At 62.7% G+C, this 19,942-nt stretch overlaps 1 protein-coding gene across 1 annotated transcript in view; it reads left to right on the forward strand.

The window, feature by feature from the left end:
* The first annotated feature begins 1,625 nt into the window (after positions 1 to 1,625).
* The window catches only part of AJAP1 (adherens junctions associated protein 1), an 84,918-nt gene continuing 66,601 nt past the window's right edge, over positions 1,626 to 19,942 (forward strand). Inside the window, exon 1 of the mRNA XM_053920612.2 lies at positions 1,626 to 2,473. Coding sequence (XP_053776587.1) covers positions 2,445 to 2,473 — 29 coding nt within the window. The 5' untranslated portion in view covers positions 1,626 to 2,444. The remainder of the gene's footprint in view (positions 2,474 to 19,942) is intronic.

Raw genomic sequence — 19,942 nt, forward strand, 5'->3', positions numbered from 1 at the left:
CAGGGCCCAGCGCGTTGTTCCAGGACCACCCTGCCTCTCTCCTTCCCGCGGATCTGCACCCCCGGGGGGGCGGGGCAGGGGGCTCCGGGAAGATCAGGCAAAGGGCTGACTCGGCCGGGTGCTGGGGCCGCCTCTCTTAATCCCTGCAAGAATCCCTGTGTGGAAGGGAACATGGAAAACGTTTCCCAGAAGGCGAAACCGAGGGTCGGAGAGATTCAATCACCGGCCCAGGACCCCACAGTTCAGCCACCAGGGGCTTCTGGTCTGCCAGAGTGAAGGCTGGGGCCGTGCCCCCCACCCTTGCCTGGCTCCTGCCCCTTCCTCTGGCAGCGTCCTGGGGAGGCCGGGTGCGGTCAGTCCCCCTGGCTGGCAGCGGACACTGCCCTGGGCCTCAGAGTCTGGGGGGCCCAGGGAGGAAGGGCCTACCTGGCCTGCCCCGTCCGGCCTTGCTGGGCTGACCCCTCCAGGCGCCAGCTGCCCCTCCCAGCTGGGGGTGCTGTGGTGACTCCAGAGCTCAGCTGGGGGGGCCCTGCAGGGATCAGGCCTCCTGTGAGTTGCCGCCCGCCCCCCCCAGGGCCCCACTCCACACTTGCTGGGTAAGGACCGCGCCACCCATTTCTAAGGCCCCGACTCGCACGTCTGTCTCTCGAGGGCAGGGCGCCTAGTGGGGGAAGCAGGGCTCGTCTGAGGTCTCCCCAGACGTCAGCCAGTCGGCCCAGCACCGTGAGGGTATCACTTCTCCCAGGGAACCCAGTCCCCCTCGGCGTCTTTCCTCCCTCGGTCAGTGTCTTGCAAATGCGGCCTAACCAGGGGGGCCCTGGGAGGTCTTGGGTCGGGGAAGAAGTGGGGCCAGCCAGCGGCGGGTGGCTAAGAATCTGGAAGGCCGAGTCCTGGAACTCTCCAGCTGTCCCCTTCCGAGTCAGGGCCTGGCCCCAGAAGCAAGTGGGCGAGCGGGGGTTGCCTGGCACCCAGCAGGGGCCTGGTGATGCTTGGGGAGCCGGGCTGGGGCAGAAGGTGCTTCGCTCTGACCAGGAACTTCTTCCGTCAGAGCCGGAGACGGAGGCCCGGGCAGCGGCCCAGGCAGCGGGAAGAGAAGGAATCCTCGTAGCGGATCCTCCCGCCTCCCACGCACTGCCGCGTGGACCCCTCGCGCAGCTCCGTCTGGAGGAACTTTTCGCTCAGCCCCTCTCCATGCGCCCCCGAAGTGCTCCCGCGGAAACGCCCCTTCCCCAAAGCAGCTCTCTGGGTCCCCTGGACGCACCGGGAACCGAGTAGGAACTTCGAACTGCCTCGCAAGCCATCCGGTTACCGTGGCAACACCATCCGGAGGCGCCCAGCTGTCCAATCGGATCCCACGGCCTCTCTCGGGCCTTTCCCAAGGTGGGGACCCGGACCAGCTGGCGATAAGCAAGGGGCTGCCGGGGCCCGCTTGGTGTTGCCCGGGCCGGGCAGAGCCTTGAGCGGCGAGGCGGGCCCCCGCGAGGCGGGGCGGAGAACGGCAGCCGGGGCCGGACAGGGGGCTCGAGCTCCAGTTCGAGGGGCGGGGAAGCGGGTGACGTGAGCCGGGCCAGGCGGGCGGAGTTGGGACCCGCTCGGGGAGGCGGGGGCCAGTGCGCGGAGAGGCAGACGAGCGGAGGGAGGCTGCTCTGCGGCGGGCGCGGTGGGCGCGGGCAGCGGGGCCCCGGGATCCCCGCGCGCCTCCTCGGCGCCGCGCCGCCGCCGCGCGTCCCCACGCCCCGCGCTCCACGGCGCCCTCGCCCCGCGCGCCTCCCGTGCCCGCCTCCTGCCCGCCTCCGGCGCCGCGGCCGTCTGCAGAGCGAGAGCTCAGACGGAGCCCCCGGCCAACTTGGGCTGTGCCGACCGGCGACGGAGCCCAGGCAGAGCCCCGCGGCCCGGCGGCGCGCGGAGAGGACTCGCGTCCTCTCGAGTCACCGCCTCCCCCCGATCCCCGGACCGCGCCGCCCCCTCGGCGCGGGGCTCCGACTGGAAGCTAGAGACACGCACCGTTCGCGGCGGCGCTGCCCAGCCTCCCTCCTCGAGGCCCCGGAGGGCGAAGCCGCTGGTCCTGCGACCCTCGCTGCACGGACGCAGCGCGGGAGTGCGTCCCTCTCCCGGGCCAGCCTCCCCCTTCCCCGCCGGGCTCGCCGCTGCCTTCGCTGGGTCTCCCCCAGAGGGGGCCGCGAGCCCCACACCTCGGCCGGAGGATGTGCGCCCCCGCGGGCCGCCCAGCCTGAGCCATGCGCCCCAACAGCGGCGGCGCGCCGGCCGGCATGGAGCCCCGCGCGGCCGCGCTCTGACTCGCTCTGCGCCCCGCGGCCGGCGGGCGGCGGGCGGCGGACCGAGAGCCAGAGACCGGCGCCGCGGGACGAAAGCGAGCGGGATCGGGCGCCGCGCAGATGGCCGGGGCGAGCAAGGTCTGAGGCTCCGTTCCCCGAAACGTGACCATGTGGATTCAACAGCTTTTAGGACTCAGGTGAGCGACCCGGCCAGCGCCCTGGTGCGGGTGGGTGCGTGGGGGCCGGGCTGGGCGGAAGGGCGCTTTCCTCAGTGTTGCGAATGAAGGGACTCCTTCCCGCTCCCCGCGAGCGGCCAACGGGGTGCACCGGGCGCCGGGATGGGGCGCCGGTCTGGAGCTCGGAGCCCAGCGGCTCCGCAGGGAGCGGCCCGCTCTCCTGGGCTCCGCGCCTCTGGGGTCCGGGCAGGGGCGCCGGCGGCTCGCGGCGTCAGCAGCGCAGCGTCCTGGCCGGCAGCCCCGGCGCGCCTCCTCCCCGGGGCCCGGAGCGAGGCGCCGGCCGCTGGGAGCGGCGGGCTGTGGACCCATGGCGGGGGCTAGGGCTACCGGGGACAGCCAGAGCTCTCGGCTCCGGGCGAGAGCGCGGCAGGCGGAGTTGGAGGACAGCAAAAGCAAACAGCCTCCAAGCCCGTGTCTCGTGTTTCTCTGGGCTCCAGGGCTGAGCAGGGGCCTCCTGGGCTTCCAGCTGCCGACCCAGCTGTTTGTCGGTGACCTCTGGGCTCCATGGGAGCGCACAGCTGGCGGGCAGCTGGGGGCGCGAGAGGCTGGGGTTCTAGGGGAGCTCGAGCGGGCGCCCCCGCCCCCCCCCACATACCGAAACACCCGTGGAAGTGCCCCGGGGCTTGTCTGTGTCTCGGACTCCAGGGCGAGCTGGAATGGGGCTTCGAGCCCGCGGTGGGGGGTACCCAGGAAGCCCCCTTCCCGCAAACTTTGCCCGCCTGTGCGGGCGCTCGGGCTTCAACCCCTGCCGCGGGCCGCCGAGAGGGGAGCGAGGCACAGTCGTCCCCTGGCGGGGCAGGCTGCCTCCAAGCCCTCACCCTCCCGCTGGGGGCTCGGCGGAGCTGGTGCGTTTGGGTCCCAGGTTGCCAGCGAGAGCCGAGAGGACGCAGGCGGAGGCGGCGAGAGGCAGCGTGCGGTTCCCGAGTTCGTCCACTGGGATGCACTGCGCTCCCGCGTTGGGGACGAAGCCGGGGCCGGCCGCCCGCCCGAGCCGCCCCCGCCGCCAGCCGGTCCGAGGGGGGCGGGGATGAGCCCCCGGGAGGATCGAGTGCGCGTCCTGATTTTGAGAAATCGAAAGGGGACGGAGCTCGCCCGCGTCGTCTGTCTGGCTGTCCTGGGTCCGGGAGACGGTTCCCCACTGTTTACGACAGCCAGTGAGAATTGTCGGATGTTATCATTGGCCTTTTTCTGGAAAGCGGCTTTCCTTCTCCGCGAGGCGGGGTCTCGTCGGCCCGCGTGGGCTTGGAAAGGTTAATGGTGAGGCGGCTGGTGATGGGCACGGGCTCGGCCTGAATCCAGTCGTGTGCTTGGACTAGACAAGGGGCTGGGCGCAGACAAAATGGAGCAGCAGGCTTCGCCGGGGACCCATCGCGCGCCCTGCCCTCTGCCTTCGGGGCTCAGCCAGAGCCCTGGGCCTTGGGAAGACCCGCCGTGCCCCTACCCCACCCCTGAGCACCCCGAGCCGCCGTCTGGCACGTGATTGCTTGGACTGCCTGGGAGTTATTTGAACCGACATTTTTTTTATTACTAAGTTGCTAGCTCGAGAGATTAGTACATTTTGATAAGGGGCGAGGAGAGGAAATACCAGGAAGAAAGCTCTCTGTCCGTCCAGAATTCGTGGGCACGGTTCCCCGGAAGCATCCCCAGGCGGGCTCTTCCTGGGGTTTTGCTTTAGGAAATAGTTCTGTTGCTGATTTTGAAGTTTGACCTTTTGTTTTTTTCCCTTCACTGTTAGCACAAGAGATTTTCTGTAAGTGGGTCTCCAAGGACCAGCTGTCACCTATGTGGGAGGCTGACAGGAGAGAGCTCTGTCATGTGTGAGAGCCGTCCCTGGGCCGGCGGGCGGCCCTGCCGAGGGGCTGCGCGTCCTGCCTCACACTGGCCGCCGGTCTTGCTGCCTGAGAGCCAAGGGTGGCTTGCTCCAGACCCGAAAGGCACTTGTGCCTTGAAGTCAGCCCGTCACCTTTGCTGGGTCCCTGGCTCCCAGGTGAGCACCAGGCTCCTGCTGCCAGGCTTGGAGCCTGGCTGAGACAGGCAAATGTCGAACCTGGAGCCCAGGTAACAGGATGATTCTGGGGTCAGCCATGTGAGGGGCTCTCAGCTCTGGTTTCCAAGACACAGTCTAGGCTTGGTGTTTTGCTTCTGCTTTTGAGGGGAGCTCTGCAGGGAGCCTCTCCTTTCTCGCAGGGGAAACGGGCTGAGGCTTTCTGAGCTGTTTTTATGCCTTTTCGGGGTGGGGGGAGGAAGTTGCAGCAAAGCTCTGAAGAGCCTGCCCCAGCATGGGTCCGGGTAGCCCCTGAAGGCGACCAGCAGCGTGCCCAGCCGCCCTGGACGAGCCTGACCTCCGTGAGCACCAGGAGCAGCCGGGGGAGGTGGGGGGAGCGGGGTGGGGGCTGCAGACCACCACGTCGCTGCTTGTCAGGGGCCCGGCTTGTGCCAGGCTCTTGTCCTCGGGAGTTCACTGCCCAGCCAAAGTGGCTGCTTCTTCCTGTCCCCTGGAATCGCTCCGTCTGTTCTCCCCTCAGGCTCCGTGACCCCTTCTGCCTGGGAGGCCCTGGGATGCGGCTGCGGTGGGGGTGGGGGCTATGACAACATTATGTCACACACTTTTCTGTCACGGGGCACTTCGCAGTTCCCTGAGCACACGGTGCCACCTTTGAGCCTCTCCGCAGGGAGCCCCAGTGGGTCGGCTGTCACCAGCCCTGCCTGTAGAGTCCTCCAGCGGCTTTGGAGGACGGTCAGACGCTCTGTCCACAGACACGGCCCTTCAGCGAATCCTGCCCACGCCTGTGTTTCCAGCTGGGGTCCGTGGAGCGTTGTGGCTGGGATTCTTATCAGGGACAATGACGCTGGAACGAATCGCCATTTTAGGAGGCAGCTCAAATCTTTCCACCACTTGGGCGCGCCCCTTACCCTCAAGCACCACCCCCCACCCTCCCCGGGGGTCCGCTGTCCAAGTGCAGGAGGGGGCGGCAGGCTCCTCCCAGTCTGTCCCTTCTGTTGATTTATTTTAATCACCTGCTTTCTCTCCTTCTGCGCATCAAGGAAGATGATAAGTAAGGAGCAGGGCCGGCAGCTTGGACAGCCCCAGGCCTCCCTGAGACTTCTGTCCATCTTCTGGTCCCTGGAGAGGGGTCAGCTTGCTTTCCCGCTGCTGGTGCTTCTTCCTGACCGGGGTCACTTGGATGGTGTGGGAGCGGCAGCACCCCATCCTGGCCTCGTCGCCCCCACCCACTGACCTGGGCACCATCAAGGCGTTTGGCAGAAGTGGGCTGGGGTGAGTCTTCGGACTCTTGGTGGGCAGGCCCCAGGGTGCCTGGGGAATGCGGGCGAGGCGGCACCCCGGGTCATGGTGAAGTGGGTAAATGCCAGGCCCCGACCCGACCGACCGGCATGGCACTGCAGAGCCTTCCAGAACTCCGGGGCTTCTGTCTGGGGTTACGTAAGAGTCACCTGCCTTCCATGTGTAGTTGCCCAGTTTTCTTCAAAGGGTTACAAGTCAGTGGAGACCAAGCTGATGTGCAGATTAGCTTGGAAAGCCAAATATATCCTTGATCTAGATTTTTGTGTTTGAAGTCTGGCTCGAGAGGGTTTCTCCTGCCCGATGCCAATCAGACCCGGGGGGTGGGGAGGGGACAGAGGCAGGGGCGGGCCTCCCTGGAGCCCGCAGACCATGCAGCCAGTGGACTCCTTCTCCCCGAGACCCCTTCCAGGAATCACAGAGCTGGTGAGTCAGGAGGCCGAGTGGGGAGTGGCAGTTACGTAACTCAGACCGGCTCTCCGTTCATGCAAAGTCCGAGGCTACAGGGTGCCTGCCAGAGCCCTGGGGGCCCTCGGGTGGGGGGCCCTGGCCACCTGGGTGTCCATCCGTCTGGGCTGGGTCAGATCTGCCTCCTGAGGCCTGGCTGCTCCAGCCCCCGGTTGGGGGCAACTCTCTGCACCCCACCGACCAACCAGGAACACTGTGGTGCTTCCGTGTCAGCCCCAAAGCCCCTTCTAGGAGAGAGCAGTGAGGGCTCTGCCCTGCTGCTGCCGGGGGCCGGGGGCCGGGGCAGCTGTCCAGTCGCCTCCCAGCAGCCTCTGGGCCGGCCAAGATAATGGGGCTGTTCCTGGCTTCAGGTTCTTTCGCTTTTGAAAGTGCCCCGGGGACCGTGAGAGGCCAGAAGCCCACTATTCACCTGCGGGGTCTTCATAGTTGATAAATGTTTCCTTTGTGACCCACAGGGAACTGGGAGTGGAGGGCCGATGCGTTAGCCAAGGACAAGGACCAACAGCGGGTGGGGAGGGGCAGGGCAGGTCTTGTGTTTGCATCCGCACTCAATGCCCGCACTGTGTCCCTTCGTGTTTTATCCCCTCCCACCCAGAGAAAGATTCGTGGCAGCCATGCTGGATCCATCTGTGCTGCGCCCTCCCCAGCCCGCCATTCCCTCTGCTTGTTCGGTCCACTCACTGGGACTTCTGCCAATTGTGGCACTTTCTCTCGGTGGCCGGCCAAGGAGGGCTGTCCTGGCAAGGCCGCTGCCTCTCTGCCTTCCCGTCGTTTCCAGCCCCGAGTGGGCAGTTGCCTGGGCTGTGCGGCTGCTGAGGAGAGCCATGCTTGGCTGTGTGTGACCTCAAGGGCTTCTGGAGGGGACAGACAGCGTGGCAGCAGGGCCAGGACCTCGTAGCTGGCAGTGTGTCCACTTTGCAGTGGACTGGAGCGCCAGCCTCTGGGCGGGGCCTGTGCCCCATTCTTCACTGACTCCTAGGAAGAGTGCCGGGTGCACAGGGGACACTCAGGAGATGTCTGTGGACGAGTATGGCACCGTGCCCTTGGCGTGCTGAGGCTTGTCCTTGTGGTCACTCATCCCTGACGTCACACTGAGAGCTGGGAAAGGAATGCCCAGCCAAGGCCGGTCTTCAGAGTAGGCCCTGTCCTGACACAAACAGATACACCTCTTCTTCAACCTGGTGTACGGGTACTCACAATCCACCATTAGAGATTCATTCCTTTGGCTTGACTTGAGTTATAATTGGAAGGCAGGCATGTTCAGGAAGCATTATGCCATGGAACTCTTTCAGTCATTATCAGTTCAGTAGGAGCTAGACATCCAATTTTTAAGTGTCTTGGAGGAAGGGTGGGTGCAGATGGGGAGAGAACATGAAGGCAGGTGGCACAGGTCTGGCAGTGGGATGGGGGGCAAAGGTACCGTCAAGGGAGAACAGGGAGACTTGGCGGGGGCCCCGGGGGGCAGAAGTACTAGTCTTCCAGTGAGGCCGAGGTCGTCCCTTCCCCTCGGCTCTCTCGGGGACTGAGACAGTTTGGACAGCTAATGGGGACTAGGAAGTGCTTACCTAGAGACAGAGCCGGTGTATTGGAAGGAGGAGGTTCTGGTTGGTACGTGAGGCCACGGGTGGGCGGGTGGGCAGATGTTGAGGAAGGTCGGTGGCAGAGAAAACGCCCCAATCTCGGCTGTCACTCGCTGCACATGCACTTTTAATTCACTTCCTTTCTCGAGAGCTTCCGACTGTGAGCAGACACCACGCAGACTCTGAAATGGGCAGGTTTTGACCGATGTGGGGGGTAGCTCGTGGGGGATAAGGCTCCTTTGGTCAGGATGGAGACCGGCGTTGTCTGATACAAATTGGATACATTTATATTTTGACAATTTCCAGTAGCCCCATTAACAGAAAGAAGGAAGTGAGATCAACTTTAATGAGATTTTTAATTTAACCCAATATAGACAAAATGTTCCCAATTTCAATGTGGGATCAATATAAAGCAGTATTGATGAGTATTAAGTGTATGTTCTTACCCTTGCGAGGTCCTTGAAATCAGGGCTATGATCTATTCTCTCAGGGCCACCCTGGGGTGCTCTGGAGCCCCTGGGGCTTGTTCCTGCTGTGCCAGGCACTCTCCCGTGGACGCTCGCGTGGGAGTGGTCAGTGTGGTCAAGCCCGTGCCCCTGCCGGGGCCTGCCTCCGGCAGCGCTCTCCGCTGGCCTGGGTTCCCGGGAGGACGGCCCGGCCCCAGCCCTCCTAATTCATCAGTGGACATCCACCCAGGGCCCGGCCACCGCCAGAGGCAGCACGGGGAGCCAGGTGGGGGCTGCTGCTGCCTTTTCAAGGGCCTGGAGTCTCGAGGGAGGTACAACAAGTGGACCTGTGGGGGCACGTCCCATGCTGGTCATCACACAGTGGTTTGGGGACTGAGGCGGAGGGACAGAGCCTTCTGTCTTCTAACACAGGCGTCAGAGGCAGGGCGTCAGGTGGGGGGAGGAAGACCAGCAAGTGTGAGAGCAGGAGGGGCCGGGCCATCTGCCGGCAGGGAGGGCTGCCCTGGGCGAAGGTGTCCAGCGTGGTCCTCGACGCTCACGTGAGCACACCTGGGTGGCACACGTCCCGGGGGCCCCACTGGAGCACGCATTCACAGGACCTGCCTGAGGGCAGGGCCCTCCCTTACACCCCTGTACCCCAGCACCTGCCCCCCATGCCGACAGCCCAGCCGCCTCAGTCCCCATGGGGCACGAGAGACCGGGAACCGCCAGGGCCTGGTTTGAATGAACACTTTGAGGAACACTAAAAGAAATAGGGGTGTGTGTGTGTGTGTGTGTGTGTATTGGAGCGTGTGTAGGGGTGTGTGTGGATGTGGGGGAGGGGGTGTGTGTGGATGTGGGGGAGGGGTGTGTGCAGGTGTGCGCGTGATGTGTGTACATGTGACCGTGCGAGTTGGGGAGTGTGGAGGCCCGTGGGCGTGAGGAGCTCCAACTGCAGGAGAAGAGACCGCTGTTTAGGACAAACGTCCCCTCCAGAGGCACCTCGCTGTGCTCGCAGGACTGAGTCGGAACACGAAAGCGCGAAACACGCCGCGTTGGAACCTGGCTGTGGGCGGGTGCGAGGGTGAGGGGGTGGGGGCGCCTGGCCCCAAGGCCGCTGGGCTGCTTTCCAGTGCTGTGCAAGTGCCGGGGTCGGGGGGGGGGGGGCCGGGGGGCCTGCAGTGCATTTTCCTGCTATTTCACGGAGTCCCTGGTTTAGGCGGGAGGATGAGAAGACCCCAGGGGGCAGTCCTGGCATCAAGAAAGTGCTGTCCGCAGCTGACATTCTCCAGGCACTTCACGACGCCGATATTGCCCTGCCGTGAGAGGCACACGCAGGCAGTTGTCAAAACGAAAACTAGAAATCCATGTCGCACGGGAAAATGGACCCCAAAAGGTCCTTAACAAAATATCAGCAAATACAAGTCAGCTGTATGTAACACGTAGGTGCCGTGGCCAGATGGGGTTTATTCCAGGGATGCAAGGATGGTTCGACATTGGAAACCAATCAGTGTGGCTAGGGTGCAGGAAGGCTCACGGAGAAGAATCTCGCAATTGTCTGCACCTGATAGACGCAACACCTGTCCATGACGGGACTCTCAGGAATGTCGGGATGGAGGGGCACTCACTCAGCGCGGGAAAAGACACCGACAGAAGCCTTCGGCTAGCTTCCTGCTTAGTGCTGGGAGCCTGGTGGCTTTGCCCTGAGGTCAGGGATGAGTCAAGGGCATTTGCTCTCCCCGCTCCGGTAGTGCCGGAAGTGCTGGCCCGTGTGGCACAGGAAGGAGAGGAAATAAAGACGCACAGACAGGAGGAAATGGAGCTGCGTTTGCTGGTGCAGACAGATGATACCGTCTGCAAAGAACATCTCTTGTAATCTATAAAAAACTCCCCAAGCAACTAGCGAGTTCGGCAGCGTTGCGGGGCACAAGCTAAATGTACAAAGATGAATTGTGTTTCATTCTCTGTCTCTCCTTGTAATGAACACACAGACGCCGAAATTAAAAATACAGCGCCATAGACAATGACTCAGAAATGAAATGTTTTGGTGTGAGTTTAACCAAACGTTATGCTCACCACTTGTGTGCGGAGGACGGGCACGCCGCTGCAGGAGGCGCGGGGATGCGCGCGTGGGCGGGCGGCCGTCCTGGTCCCGGACGAGAGGACCCAACGGCGCCAGGGGGTCAGTCCCCTCAAACTGAGGTAGAGGTGTGGCGCGGTTCCTCAGGTCTCAGCCAAATATTTGTACCTGCAGGTACGGTTATTCTAAAACCGACACGAGAAGAAACTGGCGCGGCTACAACTGCCTGGAAACAGGAGAATAAAATGTGAGGAGTCAGTCCGAGCGCGAGGCCCCAGATCAAGGAGGCGGAGCGGAGCACCCAGAAATAGTCTCCCACGAACACGCCCAGACAGTTTCTGACGGAGATTCAAGTTCAGCGGAAGAGAGACGGCCTTTCAACAAAAGGCGCGGGAGCCCCTGCACTCTCCCAGTCCAGAAATAAACGGACAGTCCCCGCCCAGATCTCGCCCTTCCACAAAACGGACTTGCAATGCGTGACAGAAGTGAATGGAAAACGTAACCCTATAAAACTTTTTTTAGGGAAAAGTAAGGAGACCATGTGCAAGATATGAGGGTAGGCAGAGTTCTTCCACTTGGCAGTAAAACCACTTCCTTAAAGGGAAAAATCCAATAAACTGGACTTCATCAAAACTGTAAGCTTTGCTCTTTGAGAGACTCCGTTTTCTTAGGAGGGTGAGCAGACAGGTTACAGGGTGGCACGGGGTGCCCGCAGACCACCTGTGTGACGAAGGACGGGCATTCAGATTACACGAGCTCTCTCAAACCTCAATAGTAAAAAAGTAGGAAATAAACCCTGCATGTCCGCTTGAAAAAATCAAACAGTCTAGTTAGAAACAGGCAAGAGCCTTGAAGGAAGCTTTCACCAAGGAGGAGGATATTGAGACGGAAAAACAGCGTGTGGGAAGGTGCTCAACGCCACTAACTATTCGAGAACCACGACTTCAGCCCGCAGAGAGCCCCCACTCCCACCGTCGGAGGGGCTGAGATAAAAGACGGCGGCGACACCGCGCCGACAAGGCCGTAGGGGAGCTGGCCCCACGGGGCTGGCAGCGGGGACAGGTCACAGCCTGTCTGGAGAGCAGGTTGGCGCGTTGTCTTCCCACGTGAGCAGGGCCACTGCCCCACAGGGGGGCATTCCCCTCGTGGGCGCTGAGGCCAGAGATGAGAAGCGTGTGGCCTCACATGGACCTGCACACGTGTTCACGGGGCAGCCTTGCTCACAGTGGTCACGGGTGGGACACGCCGGCTGCCCACCAGGGTCGATGGTGGGATGCGGGGGAGGTGCATTTATAGAAACTCTCTCCGGCGATGTGGCCGCTAGGGGATGGGGGAACTCTCCCACGGGACCCGGCTCTGTTACACCTCACAGCACTTGTGAATCCACAATGACCCGATCACAAACAGTTTAATTAAAAGAACGGATACTTTGTAGTCCTCTGCCAGAGATCAGCAGCCGGCCGTCTATCTGGGGCGTGTGTGTGACCTCTTTGGGACCCTGCCCTTGGACTTCAGAGCAGTTACGAGTGATGTGGAAACGGGGGGAGGGGTAACCCAGTTGTCCAGTGACAAAGTTTGCCGTGGGGGGATTCTGCCCGTTTTCAGAACGCGACAAACAGCAGCAGGGGCCCGTGCGGTGGCCGATGGCATGAGGCCCGTGGCCGCGGACAGAAATAAACGACCGGCGCGTGATTGCTGGGTAGGAAGGACTGCCCAGGGCCGCACGTAAACCAGGTCAGCTCCGGAAGTGGAGCAGCCGGCGTGGGGAAAGATCCACTTGCCTGCCCCGCGCCGAGGGGCCTCAAGTCCACACCCCGGGGAGACACAGCAGGTTTCTGATCTCCAGATCCCGAGGGCAGGGGCCTCGCGGTTGTGAGGCAGAGGCTAGTTTGTGGCTTTGCTGTTCTCACTTCGGTCTTTGTGATGGCGGAGTGTGCACGTGGGCGTGTCGTGTGTGGGCACGTCGTGTGTGGGGACACATGTGGATTGAAGCTGGGGGAGGCAGGGGAGGAGCTCTGTGTTGGAACCGGCTCTGAGCATCTGAGCGTCTGGGAACGTGGGCACGAGACCTGTTGCTTCTTCCTTCCCCTCCAGCCGAGAGGCGCCAGACCTTCCCGGGAGCCGGGCTCTGCGCTGAGTGACCCGACGGGCGCACGCTTGTCTCAGTCTGTCCTCGGGGCCCTCACAGCAGCCCTGCGAGGCGGGTGTTGTGCTCTTGTGTGACAAAGGAGCACGGGAGGCTCAGAGAGATTGGGTGGTTTGTCCAAGGTCACACAGCTAGCCAGTGGGAGAGCTGGGGTTTGAGCCCCATGTGCACGGACCACGAGGTCCATTCATACTGTTTTCACTGTCCCGTGGGGCTCCCTTCCTCTCTGTGAGATTTGCTCCTTACTCCTTTAGTCGCACACTGCCCTTTGGGGAGAGTCGGAGCAAAACGAAAGCAAACCCAGCCCCACGCACGGGCTCAGCCGCCGTGACGCCAGTGCCGTGTGGGCCGGGCACCTGCTGTTTCAGGTGAGAGGCGGTCGGTCGTCGAAACGAGAGATTCTTTTGCAGCCAAGAATGAACGAAGTGTCACCAAGGGATGACAGCGTCTCCGTGACACAGATACTGTTATTCAACCCAGCTAGTAATTAAAAATAAATATGTCACTGATTCCAAGCAGGCCCTCTTGGGAGCTTTGCGATGTCAAGCCGTGGGCATGAACGAGGGCCCCCGTGCAGAGCCCGGGGGCAGGGAGGGGGTCCAACCTCTGGGTGACGGGCCGCCTGCCGTGCGTGTTCACTGAGACGTACTCTGCGCCCATAACGCCCACCCATTTCCAGGGTGCCTTCAGGGACCTTCAGTGAGTTCGCCCTGTGTGTGGCCATCCCGTAGCCCAGGTGTGGAATGTCCCCACCACCCCGGTGAGACCCCTCGTGCTACCAACCGACCGGCAGCCAGGCCTTGTTGCTGCCCCCAGCGTTCTGCAGCTGCTGGGCTGGCTCCTGTGTCATAGACTTGGGTCCTCGAGCACGGTGCTGTCGTTTTTGTCCGGGTTGCCTTGCTGGGCGCCCTGGCCTCGAGGGCTGCTGGTGTTGCCCCAAGTTTCTTTCTCCCTGAGCCGCTCCCCTTTCTGGACGTGCCATGGCTGGGCAGCCGTGCCGATCCCAGGTCGAGTGTTCCCTTCCATGGGACAGTGGTCAGGGATGGCCACCTTCCTGGAGCAAATCATAGCAAAGGGCTTTAGGGCGTCGATTTCGAGGAGGCCGTGCCGAGTCCAGGAGCGCAGGACAGTGCTCACCGGAAGCTTCCCCGGGGAAGAGGTTGTGCTGTGTCATGGACACCGTAGCTCAGCCGTGGATTCCTCCACCTGCCAAGGCACTCCAAGGTGGGGACTGTTCCACAGGGAGTTGGGGACACTCAGGAAGCTGGTGCACCCTTCCGGGTGGGCCCCGTGCCTGTGGACCTTGAGTCCCTGCCCACCGGGCCCTGGAGGGTCTTGGCCTCAGATGCCAACACATCAGCTGGTGTCAGGAGCAGGCACTCCCTGGACCAGGGATGGGAAATAGGTCTCCAGCCTGGAGCCCGTGGCTGCTTCTTCGGTGGTCGAGCTCTATGTTGAGAAGGGCCCTGAGATCTCCTTGAGGCTCAGAGAGGGACGAGTGCCCGAAGGTGGCTCATCCTCTCTGCTCTGGGCATGGGAGAGGGGCCACCCACGTGTCCCAGGTGCCCCTTCCCCCCAGGAGAACCGAGAGCCGGGCTTGGCGGTAGTTGTGGGAGGCTCACATGCACTTCCGCGGAGGCCCACAGGCAACGTTAGTGCTGGCTACGGACCAGGCTCTGTTCTGAGCCCTCCACACATCTTCACTCATCCTTGAGCCGTTGCTCTGATGTAGGCGGTTGATGGGTCCAGGGAGGCACGGAGAGGAGGAGGGGCCCCACGGCCAGTTGGTGGCAGATCTGGGATGCGCAGCCAGCCCGTCAGCCCCGGGGGCTGCCCTCTGGTCCATTTACCCTGCTCTTCCCAGTCCAGAGACAAGTGGGAGTTGGGTGTGTTTGAGGGGCACTACGCCCACCTGCCAGGGAAGGCAGCGCAACATGGGATTGGGACTTGGCACTCGGGCCCGACCTCCTTCCTGCCTGGCTCCGTGTGAGCGCACACAGGAGCCCAGGACACAGAGGCCACGGGGGCATTCCTACCTCCAGGTGTTCCCAGTCTCAGGACAGGTGAAGGGCAGCTGCAGAGGCAGGATTGCTCCCAAGGGTGGCTGCCACGCCCCCCTGCTGCAGTGGGTCGGGAAGTCCTCCCACAATCAACGGTGGCCCGGGCGGTGCTGGCGGTTTGGAGACGGCCGGTCAAGTCCACGCCTGCGTCCATCCCTTTAGGCGACACCCCACTTGGCTCCAATGAGCTTCCGCTCAGCATCTAACTGTCATCTCTCGGCTTTGCCACGAGTCCCGTGCTCGCCCGCCAGGACTGACGGCCGCCAGGACCAACTGTGAACATTCCACCGCAGGGTCAAGCCCCCGAATTGTTGCGAGAAGCCTTCGGTGACACGCAACCACTACCGCTGAGAGGGACTTTTCTGTAAAAGAAGGAGCTGCCAGGCAGGGGCCTTCTATTCTGCATGTTGTGACGGACCCCCCGAACCGCGGGGCCAGCCCGGGACGAAGGTCTCGGCCGCACTCTGGCACTTCGGAAGGAGTCGTTCACCGTCACGAGGGGAGACCACAGCCCAGGCTGGCTCTACGCCTTCGGGCCGAGGAAGGGTTCCCACCGAAGGCTTCATTCAGCAGGCATGGACGGAGTGCCCGCTGGGGGCGGGTGCTGTGCTGGGCTCGGGGATGGAGGGGCCCTCGCTGGCGCTTACAGGAACCTTTAAGGGGAGCAGGAGAGGTGGTGCAGGAACCCAGAGGAAGGGGCAGGTAGCTTTACCTAGTGGAGCTGGGAGGGCTTCCTGGAGGAAGGGGACATGGAGGCACCTTGCGTTTAAATGACTGGCTGAGGGCTCTCCCCCAGGTCCCCTGCCGCAGGGGGAGCGGGGTGCCAGGAATGGGCAGAGCAGGTGTATTGGGGTCCATCTCTCCATAGACGGGAGGAAGGTGTGTGGGGGGCAGCGGGAGGGGGAGGCCTGGAAAGGTGGGCAGGGCCAGAGTGGGGGCCTGGACCGCCCGGCCGGACTCCGGCTTCTGTGTGCGGCCCGGGAAGCACTGAATCCTGGGAAGCCCCTGCACGTGTGTGCAGCTGGAACCAGGAAGACAGGCCCTGGGGTGGAGGTGGGAGCAGAGGGGCCACTGAGTCAGGGCGCCCAGTAGACCTGGGGTGTCTCACGGGCAGAGCCTGTGACCTGGCAGGTCAGGCAGTCTCGCTCCGGGCCCTGGGCCCAGAGGAGGGTGATCAGAAAACCAGGCCAGAGCTCTGGGCAGAGCCCCCACCCAGGAAACCCCAGCTGCCCGGTGCCTGCTCTGCTCTCACTCTCAAGGGCCCCTGGGAGATGCTGGCCCAGGACCACAGGGGATAGCACACAACTTGCTCCACCCTCCGCCTTGCCTCCGCCCCCTTTCTGCACCTCCCCTACCCCGGAGCCCCGCCCCGCTCCACCCCCAGGTCCCTGACCCCCCACCCTCCCTGTGAGGGGAACCTGCCCCCACTCAAGCGATGCTCCTTACCTGCCCACGTGACCCGTTTGCCTCTTGGGAAGAGCCCCCCAGGTGCGCGGTGGTGACCCAGCAGCACCGAGCCTTCGTGGAAATGTCAGGGAGGAGTGGTTGGGGGGGGGCCTGGGGGGGTGGCTCTCCTCTCTCCAGATACCATCTGTCACTGAGGTCGCTGCCTCCTGTGTCCCTGTGGCAGTGAAGCTAGAAGCCCCTTTCCTAAAGTTGCCTAGAACCCGCCCCTTGTGTGTGCACGTGTCCGCATGTGTGGGGGTGCGTGTGAGTGTGTGTGAGTGCACGGTGTGTGTGTCTCATGGGGGCGGGCGTAAGGCATCAGTGGGCTTGGAAATCACCAACTAATAAATTTGGCCCTTCCATCCATCACCTGTCAAGCAGTTCAGAAACTTAATTAACACTCTCTCGACAGCCTTTCAAGGTCAGGAAATATCATTAGCCTTATTTCACAGGTGGGTAAACTGAGGCAGGGCAATTTAAGCAATCTGTCTAAGGTGATGCAAGGTCAGCAGAGGGGTGCCGCCCTCAGACTCCCAGCGGGACCTGCCCAGACTCGGGCGGCTCGACCGCCCAGCCCCAGCCCGTGGAGGGGGGGCGCCCAGAGAGTGTGGGGGCCGCCCTTTCCTTCCCTCCTGTGCCAGCAGCCTCGCTGGGACGGTGGCCAGGCCTCTCTGAGGCCCCTCGCTTGTCTCCAGTGAGAGACTGCAGGTCACGGCAGCCCGAGACTGCTGGCTAGGGTGGGCTTCACACCTGCCCCTCCTCCCTCAGCCTCCCCCGCCATCCTGAGCCCTCTCTTGTGCAAGAACCCCGAGTCCCACTGAGTCCCAAGCTGGTGGCACTCATGTCAGTGGCCACAGGGTATGTTTGGGTTTCATAAGAGGGACCCCCGACTTCGCAAACACTTTAGAAGTGATCTTATTGAGGTGGAATTTCCACAACGTGAAGTCATCCTTTCTCCAGGGTGCGCCTCCGTGGCCTTTGGCACCTGGGCACTGTGCAGCTGTCCCCCCAGTGTCTCCGTCACGTTTTCTTCTCGCAGCAGCAGCAGCCGTGCCCCTCCCCTCCCTGCCACCACCCACAACGGCCACTCCTCTGTCAGCTCTGTGGACTCGCCCATTCTGCACAGTCGTTCCCACAAGCGCAGCCCCACAGTGTGGGGCCTCTGCGGGCGGCGTCCCTCCGCGGCCTCCCGTGCCAGGGCTCCTCCATGTCGTGGCCCGTGTCGGTGCTCTGTCCCTTTCTATGGCCCAGCAGTGTCCCACCGCTCCCCCATGGGCGGTCATCGAGGTTGTTTTAGCTTTCAGCTGTTGTGCGTGGCCCCACGGTGTCTCTTTCAGTCCCCACTTTCGTGTCTTTGGGGGGCAGGCCTCGGTGCCCACACTTCTGGAACCTGGGCTTCCTCTGCAGCTTCCTGGGTCGGACACGGGGGCACCACCTGTGTGACCTCCGCAGTGCCCATGGTCCCTCTGAGCCTCAGTTTCCTCGTTTGAGGGGTGGTGATGTCACCCGGCATTGGCCGGGAGGAGGGTGACTGCATTCAAAAGCACCGCCAAGGTGGCCAGCGTGTGCCAGGCAGTGCGGTGACAACCACCCTGCCCCTCCTGTCCCAGTGGGCTGGCCTGTGCTGCCGGTGGGCAGAGGGCTGGAGCGCTGGGCGCAGACCAGCTGTCTCGTCTCTGCACCCAGCACGTCCCCAGAGAGGAGGCCCGACGGAGGGCCAGCACTCTGCACAAGCTCTGCAAAGAGGGATTACAAGCCTTTTGCGCAGTGGATTAAAACACTGGCCCTGGGAGGGACCATGCTCTCAGAGACCTATGTGTCCCCTCCCCCTGGCCCTTGGAGCGGGGCAGCGAGGTCTGTGGGAAGACGCCTGTGCTGACAAGTGTCCTTTTACTGAGATTCTAGCCTGGACCCCATGATAACCTGGGACCCAGCCATGTGCCGTGACCTGGGAGCTCCCCCGGCAACAACCTGCTTGTTGAGCCCGGCGCTGTTCCCTGAGAGCTGCGTCTTGTTGGCACAGAAGCACGGTGACTGCTGGCTCCCGGGACACTGCTGTCCCCGCATGTGTTCCCGAGCTGCCACCAGGCAGAAGCTGCACGGCCCAGCCTCACCCAGCTGAGCTTTCCTCCCCCGGAACCCACCCGGCAAGGTAGCAGGAAAGCGTGGGAGCACCGGCACACGCCCCAGTGAGCTGGCACGGCTTTCCGGAATGTTCTTGGGTCCTCTCTTTTTTGGAGAAGAGGCCAAACCCAACGATGAACCAAGTCGGTACTGGGGACTTAAGTTTTGGGAAACAACGTTTAAGGGGTGTCCCAGCGTGCGGGTCATTTGAGAAAATATCCCGGGCCTTGTCCTCGGTCCCTTCCCTGTGGAGCTGGCAGTTGCTGGAGACGTGGACTTCGTCACGCCCTGTCCCCCGCACTGCCTCCTCTGTGCTTTGCGGCCGTGCGGAGACAAGGGTGATTTGGCTCCTTTTACAGGAAAAGCTGCGGTCCAGGTAGAGAAATGGCTCTATCGACAGGACGACGGTCCGCATAAAGTAACCACAGCAGCTCCCCATTAGGAAGAACTTAGACGTGTCACTGTGGGGGGTGGGTACAGCATCCTCCACCCACCCCCCTGCCCCAGAGGCTGGGAGCCTGGGTTGTCCCACCCAGCAGGTGTGGGCGGCAGGTGCTCCCTGGGCTGCGGGCTCCGCACAGCTGCGGGCTTTCCGGGCACCCAGGGAGGTGGAAGAGAGCGGCCTCTCCAGTCCTCCCGTCCTTCTGCAAACGCCCCTCCCAACCTGTGCCGCCGCCGTTCCGCCCATCACCAAAGGACATGGACTGATGATGTGGAAACCTCGTTAGCTGTGCTTCTTCTTGTCTAAAAGATATCGGCCGTTATTTGTTCTGCTCGGGCAAATCTAGAGCATGAACAAGCCGGGATCCCTGGGTCACCAGGAGACGGGAAGAGTGGGACACGGGGTTTCCCAGGGAAGCTGTTGGTGCCTGATTTCCCGGGAATGGTACCCCACATCCGCTCGCGCCCCACGGGGACAGCTCTGTCACCATCTCTGTGCTTCCCGGGGGGCGGAGTCCTCACCCTCCATTCCTGGTTCACGCAGCTGGTTGAGACCCATGGAGCTGCTTGTGGGCCGTGTTATGGTGTGTACATTCAGGCTAAGGAGCTGGGGCATCTCAGGGGGTGCAGATTATTATTGGGGGTTGTGGAGCATGTGACGGCCATACTGGGTGGAAGGGCGTCGGGGTCACATAGGCCTCCCATGGCTGGACCTTATGGCTGCCAAATGCCACTCAGGTTATTGGAACCCAAGTCACTGCGATGGAAAAGAGCTCCAGGCATATCCAGAGAAAACAGCCACCACCTAGAGCCTGGGGGGCTTAGTCCGGGGGCCCTGCGGGGATGAGGGCTGGTTTTGCACGGGCTCCGCCCTCTGACCTCGGGGTGCAGTGAGTTTCTGTTCAGGACCCTGCGCTGTGCTTTCAGGTGATGGTGAGCCTCTGGCCTCGGGGTCTGGGAGCCGAATGTCTGCCCTGCACCCCTCCATGGGCCCAGAGCCCACGGCACAAGCATTTCCAGGGCAAATGCCAGCCTTCTCCCAAGTCACATCCAGGGATGGCGCGTGTCTGTCCAGGGCACCGCTGGGTCCCCAGTGGCATGCGTCCCTGTCGTGTGGGTGGCAATGGGGGAGAGCCGGGGCCCCCTGTGACGTGGTGCCATGCTCTGAACACATCGCCTGACACATTGAGTTGATCCTGAAACAGGAAGGTCACCCTGGATTAGCCCGGTGGACCCGGGGCGACCACGGGAGCCTTTAAACAGAGACACAGAAAGTGGGGGGTGCAGGTGGGGGACCAGAAACCCACACACAATCCGATGTGGCTTGAAGGTGGAGAG

This window comes from Desmodus rotundus, chromosome 3, assembly GCF_022682495.2.
Source record: "Desmodus rotundus isolate HL8 chromosome 3, HLdesRot8A.1, whole genome shotgun sequence".
NCBI classification, from domain to species: domain Eukaryota; kingdom Metazoa; phylum Chordata; class Mammalia; order Chiroptera; family Phyllostomidae; genus Desmodus; species Desmodus rotundus.